Source organism: Dipodomys merriami, unplaced genomic scaffold (genome assembly GCF_024711535.1).
Source record: "Dipodomys merriami isolate MVZ:Mamm:240054 unplaced genomic scaffold, mDipMer1.0.p SCAF_7, whole genome shotgun sequence".
NCBI lineage: Eukaryota > Metazoa > Chordata > Mammalia > Rodentia > Heteromyidae > Dipodomys > Dipodomys merriami.
In genome coordinates this window covers 72,370,403-72,376,822 of record NW_027206290.1, presented here as the reverse complement: position 1 = coordinate 72,376,822, position 6,420 = coordinate 72,370,403, and the positions used below count along the sequence as shown (strand labels likewise).

General features: G+C 54.7%; 1 protein-coding gene across 2 annotated transcripts; it reads right to left on the bottom strand.

The window, feature by feature from the left end:
* Nucleotides 1-1,147: 1,147 nt before the first annotated feature.
* On the bottom strand, nt 1,148-5,420 carry Spag4 (sperm associated antigen 4). 2 transcript variants are annotated; one of them, XM_070007157.1, is made up of 12 exons: nt 4,974-5,420; nt 4,373-4,483; nt 4,087-4,153; nt 3,853-3,914; nt 3,597-3,640; nt 3,382-3,407; nt 3,157-3,265; nt 2,897-2,972; nt 2,706-2,821; nt 2,153-2,320; nt 1,440-1,529; nt 1,148-1,329 (listed from the first exon to the last, which is right to left on the bottom strand). In XM_070007157.1, exons 1-12 carry the CDS (start codon nt 5,275-5,277, stop codon nt 1,171-1,173), a joined length of 1,332 nt encoding a protein of 443 aa, XP_069863258.1. In that variant the 5' UTR covers nt 5,278-5,420; the 3' UTR covers nt 1,148-1,170. The 2 variants fall into 2 exon arrangements, with proteins under 2 accessions (XP_069863258.1, XP_069863259.1); XM_070007158.1 differs by lacking the exons at nt 3,382-3,407; nt 3,597-3,640; nt 3,853-3,914 and having other exon boundaries at nt 4,974-5,419.
* Nucleotides 5,421-6,420: the final 1,000 nt, after the last annotated feature.

Below are 6,420 nucleotides of genomic sequence, written 5' to 3'. Positions count from 1 at the left end.
CCCATATTTCTCTCATGCAGCTCTCTTTTCCACCTCTAGGTAGAGCTTATTAATCCTTTGTGTCCTTCATGGTGTTTAATTTTCTCCTTTAATTCTACTTTTTTTTTGAGATTTGCTCAGATTGTCCTCAGATTTGAGATCTTCTTGGCATGTCCAACTCTACTATACTCATGTTCAATTTTACTTGTATCAGTGCGTGAATAATTCTGCTTCCCAGAGCATCTTTTCTCTCTTGACTCCCTGAGAACAGGGTCTGGTGAACACAGTCACCTCCACTATGTCTAGCACACAGCTAGACACTAAGGACTTTGTAGACAACCTGTGTAAAGACTTCTAGGCCTGGGCTGGGAAGGTGGCTCAGTAGAGTGCTTGCCTTGCATGCATGAGGCCCTGGGTTCGATTCCTCAGCACCACATATGCAGAAAAAGCCGTAAGTGGTGCTGTGGCTCAAGTGGTAGAGTGCTAGCCTTGAGCTGAAGAGCTGAGGGACAGTGCCCAGGGTCAGAGTTCAGGCCCCATGATCGGCAAAAAAAAACAAAAAACAAAAATCATGACTGCTAGGCCTGTATCAGTTCTGTGACTTCAAAAAAGTTTTCTAGGGCTTCTCATGTCCCCTTAATTTTGACTGCCTAAAGTTTCCCCTGTACTCCTTGGAGCACTTCCTAGATATTTGGGATAGAAGTTGAGTGCAAGTGAGGTTTTAGCAATTCTACAGTTAAAGGGGTTATCCCTGGAGAAAGGTCCTATTCTGATGTCCTCTATTAGCAACACAACTTTGAACAAGTCTCTTGATCACTTTCCGTGTTCCTTAAGGGCTCTCTCTTCTCCCTGATTATTGATATGTCTTTATGGCTTCTTATTAAACAGGTTATAATCCAGTATTTTAAGGATGTTATAATCTTGAGGGGGGGGAGTTTCTTTGCCAGTCTGGGGGCTTGAACTCATTAGTGTTGAAAGCCCAACAAACTGTCTCTTACTCTTGGCAAGCCCTCCATAAACATCATCATCTGCCTCTACATTGATCTGGGCTTCTCTAAGGAAAGAATGCGTTGAAAGGTAGGTCCTACCATACTTACATGCCAGCTAGGTACCTCCTCAACAGAACACCTCCAAGCACTCATTCAGCTTTCTTTGGCACAAAGCTCAATTCTATTCCAATCATCAGTATGTTTAATGGAGCCCCCCAGTGGCCCCTGAGACACTTTCCCCCATTCCCTCTGAGGTCCGCACACCATGGGCACGGACTCGATACAAGCATGTGAAACGTGGGTGGCCCCAGTTGCTTAGAATCTGGATCTTCACCTTAGGGAAGGCAGATGGAGGGTCATTCTGGGAAGACAAATGGATCATGCCAAGAATTGCTCTCTCAAGGTTGCCCTCCCCAGCCATCTTCTCAATGCCCATTGCCTTATTACCTTCACCCCCAGAGATAAACACACCTGTAGATGGAAAGTCTGAATCTCAGATTTCTGCACATCAAAGGTGAATTTCCCCAAGAAAACTTCAGTTTCGTCATCAACCTGGAGGCCCTGGTGGGTGAAAGGTGAGGAGCAATGAGGCACAGGCAGAAGACAAAACAACTTTATCCAGGATCTTCTGTGTTCAGTGGCTATATTTGTTTTCTCATGCATGTTCTGATGGAAGAATGTATAATGTAAAATGTGGGCTCTAAAAGACTAGATCAAAAGTCTGTCCCATTGTTAGGTGTGTGACTGAGCAGATAATGTTTCCTTTTAGAGGTTACCTTAGTATTTCATAAGTTGTCATGTGCCCTGAGAGGCAAAAGATAGGATGTCCAGTTTACAGATGAGTAAGTAAAGTTTCAAGTGCTGGGGCTAGTTCTGCTTTTTTTTTTTTTTTTTTGTCATGGGGCTTGAACTATGGGTCTGGGCGCTGTCCCTCAGCTCTTCAGCTCAAGGCAAGTGCTCTATTGCTTAAGCCACAGTGCCACTTCTGGTTTTCTGGTGGTTAATAGGAGATAAGAGTCTCATGGACTTTCCTGTTCCGACTGGTTTTGAACTATGATCTCAGATCTCAGCCTCCTGAATAGCTAGGATTACAGGCGTGAGTCAACCATGTCTGGGAGTTCTGCTTTTTTTTTTTTTTTTTTTTTTTAATATCCCCCTCCCTTTCCTGGTCTGTCTCTACTCACAAAGACTGAGAAGTCACGGGGAGCGCTGTTGGCTCCCCCAGTGTGTGCCACGCTGATTGGCGGATGCTGCAAGGTGATGTCGCTCAGCTGCACATGTCCTGGCAGCCGGATCACTACCTGGCCCTGGTCACCCTCAAAAGCCCAGCAATTTCCAGGGAACACATCTGGCTGCAAACAGGGGAAAGGGGGAAGAATATCAGAACCCATGGACACTCAAGAAGTTGAGACAGGAGGATGGTGAGTTTGAAGGTAGCCTGAGCTACCTGGTAAGACCCCGAGGCAGAGGCAAAAACAACAACAAAAACAGATCCAATACATCAGTGGGCTGACAGAGCATCCCTCTCAGCCCTCGGAGAGTCCACCAGCCCTAGTCTCTGCCTGCATAGATATGTCAGTACTGTTTCAAGATTGTTTAAGGAGCCTAGGCTTCTAGGGAGCTATATCCTGGACACTAGCGATGCCCTCATCTCAACCAGGACTCTACCAAGTTCATTAAGGTCTTTTCCCTTGCTCCAGTTCTTGGTCCCATCCCAGATTCAGGTTACAGGCCCACCTCCAGGATGACTGAGGGTGGCCGGGCATAGTTCCAGAAACTGAAGCGATTCCAGAAGTAGGCAGTGTTCGTGTCCTCGTAGTCGTCGGATGTCTTCTCTAAGTCTATGGAGGCGCCTAAGGCAAAGAGAAGAACGCTCAGCCCGCCCCTAAGCCTAGCCCACGGCTGAGAGGGGTCAGTCCGCCTCTTACCCACTGAGCTCAGCGCATAGTCAGGTTTCCGCACGAAGTCCTCATTTAGCCTCTGGAACACCAGCTTGGCCACTCTCTGCAGGAGGTTGGGCCAAGTTGGTAGGGTGGTGTACAGGTGGTGGTGTACAGGTGGCCGCGCAGGCAACTTAGTGCTCCAGTGTGGACTTTGAGGGGGCCTCGGAGACGGGCGGTGAGGATCTGGGTTGGAGGCTGAAACCCCCTAGTGGGCGCGACCCACCCGAGGTTTCCCAGGTGCTCACCTCGCTGTGAGCTGCGCGAACGCTGGACATCTCCTTGTGCAGCTTGTGCAGCTCCGCCTGGAGCTGCTGCAGCTGTTGACCCTGGGAGCGCACGCGCTCATGGTACTCGCTGGAGGGGAGAGTGGGGCGCTGTGCGATTGACTCCCTGTCCCCATGCACCCTCCCTATACCCCCCCCCAGAAGCACTTCCACACAGCTTACTTCCCACCCCAAGAGCCCTTTCACCTTAGCGTCAGCATCTCCTTAGGTTCCTGTTGGGAGTGAGGGAGAGGGGCACGTCAGCGCTGTGCAGCCCCCTCTCCCACCCTGCTTTCTGAGAATCAGCCCCATTCCTCCACACCTGGTCTCACCCAGCGCTTCCTAGCAATCTGTCCTAGCACTGCGCTCCCACGGACCTCCATCATTCCCTCACCCGCCCCAGGACAGTCTCCCCAACTCACATTCTCCAAAGGAGGGACCAGATACAGGAGTCCCCACCAGAGTGCTGGAGAAAAGAGAGAGATCTCAGGGGAAGGGAGAAGACCGTGAAGATGGCGGAGGCCTGAGGGGCTGGGGCTGGGGACGGCCATGTAAGACCGGGGTAGCACTAAAGGATTTTGAAGGGGCTGAGAGAGCCAGTGACAAAGGGGAAGGCGGGGAGCTGGATTTGGCTGTGAAATTGTAGAGCTGGGGCCCCAGGGAATCGCCAACCCTCACCTGCCAGAAAGATGCCCAGCAGCGACACCGCGGTGAACAGGAAGCGGATGGAGCAGACCTCCCTGAGGAACCGCCGGGAGGCTGAGGCCCGAGGCCCTTGGTCAACCCCCATCCCCGACCCCAGGGTCCTAGACCCAGCTCCTGCGAACACGACTCAAGCCTCAGCCGGGCCCGGCCCTGCTCCCCTCCCTTGCCAAAGAGCAGCCCTGGGCCGCCCCCGTCCCTCCCTCTGACCTGTACACACTGACCAGCGCGTCTCCTACCAGGGATAACAACACGCTCAGCACCTGGAAGAGGAGGCCTGGAGAAAGGAGGACCGGCTCAGAGAGGGCGAATCCCGGGGACCGGCTCCTAGAGCACGGTGGTCCAGTGTCAGGAGGCGGAGTGGACAATAGGACGAGCTGAGACCCAGACAAGGGATTGGACACTCAAAGAAGGGGCCAGGGGCTCAGGCGGGGTAACCGGATTCTGAAAGCGGAGTTGGGGGGTCAGGGGGAGTCGGGATCGGCCTGGCCCGTACTCAGGAAGCTCTTGGACACCCGCGGGGGAGGAATCTCCTGTCTCAGATCCAGAGTGGAGAGAAGGTCGAGCTGCTGCTGTTCCTCAGAGACTACAGGAGGCTCCGCAAGCTCTGTAGGAGCCCAAAGACTCCATTGAGGCCTTGTGTACCGCTGACTCATTCTTCCACCAGTGCCCAGTCGCAGGCTCCCGAGTCTAGCTCCAGACAGCCTCTCAAAAGGGCTTCTACCCCGACCCCAGGTTCCCACGCTCGCCGGGGGCCCACGTAGGACCATCCGAAGTTGGTCCCGCCTCAAACAGAAGCCCCGCCCCAAGCTAAGGTTCTGGCGCTGGCCGCTTCCGCGGGCAGCCAACCACTCTCGCCAGCACTGAGGGGCCTTCTCAGTGGTGACCAATCACAGGATGCCACGCCCCCTTCCAGGACCATCCAGCACACCGAGGCCCGCCCCCTAGGGGATTTTTTTGTTTTGTTTTTAAGCTATGTCTACGGACTGCCCTCACTTTCCCCCGGGGGCCCGGACATTCTTTCCCGATCCACGCCAGGCCCCGCCCCGCAGGGTCCAGCCCCGCCCTCGCGCCCCCGGGTTCGACCCCGCCCGCACCCGAGGCCCCGCCCCTCACGGTTGCCGCGCCACGGGGGGTCTGCCCGTTGTGGCTCCGAGACGTCGGCTTCGGCCGGAGGCTTCCGGCTTTGGGGACTCCTGCAGGCATTCCTGGGGTCAAGGCCGGCTCTCCGCAGCTCGAGCCCTTGGTCCTTCTGCCCTCGAACTTCCCGGGCCCCAGACCGGCCGACCGGTGCCCGCTGCTGTCCCTCGAAGTCACGCTCTGTGAGCTGTTGTCGCTGTAGAAGTTGGGCGTGTGCTTGTGCGGGGACGCGGTCGAGCCTTGGCGGGGGCTCCGCCGCATCCTGGCCCGGGGCCGCCCCTCACGGACGTCAGAGTCGCTGTCGCAGCCGCCCAGGCCCTCGGCCCGCCCTCCGCCGCCGCCGCCGCGCGCCGCCGGGACCCCGCGGACCCTGCGCGAGCCGGCGGGCCCCGCGGCCGGACTCTGCCCTCTCGCCCGCCCGTGTCCCGGCCCGGCTGCTGCCGTCACAGAGGAGACCATGGGCCCGGCCGCGAGCCCTGGCGGCGCGTCACCGCGCTGCCTGTGACGTCACCGCGAGCCCTGGAAACGGCGGACTCGGGACACTCACCCAAGACTGCGCTCGCGTCGCGGCGCACGCCTGCAATCCTGGCTACTCAGAAGGCTGAGAGCTGAGGATCACGGTTCGAAACCAGCCCGGGGAAGGAAAGTCCGACAGACTCTTACCTCCAATAAACCATTAGACATCGGAAGTGGAGCTGTGGCTCAAGCGGTAGAGCGCTCGCCTTGAGCTGGAGAGCTGAGGGACAGCGCCCAGGCCCAGAGTTCAGGCCTAAACCGACTAAATAAATAAATTGCACTGGCAGTCAGTTTCCAACCTTTCCCTGTATTTCTCTGCTCAACACTTGACACTGACGTGCTCTAGACGTTTATTACCATAGCTTTACCATGCCCACTAAGATGTAAACTTTCTGAGGATGGGCATTTTTGTTTGTTTTGCTCCCTATTGTCTCCTCCAGCACCAAGATGGGCTTATCCTGTAGTAGATGTTCAAACATTTGTGAGGGAATAAGTAAGAAGGAGCAGAGGATGCCTCAGCCTTCTCTCATCTAGTCTTCAGGCCAAAGAACCCTGTCTCAGGACATTCTTAGCCAGGTCTGGGAGCATGTGTGCGGGTACGTGTGTGTATGTCAATTCCACATTGATGGATTGTAGTATATCCACATTCAGAACACACACACCGTCTCTGGGGAAGGGAATTATGAAGCACAAATGAGCACAGATCAGAGGGTCCCAAACTCCTAACATGCAACAGAATATCAACACATCTCAAAGAAATACAGGGTTTTAGGTTGTCCAGGTGGTACACACCTCTAATAACAGCATTCAGGAGCCTGAGGTGGGCAGATTCCAAGTTCAAGTCCAGCCTGAGCTACATAATTAAGATCCTGTCTCATAAAGAGTGGT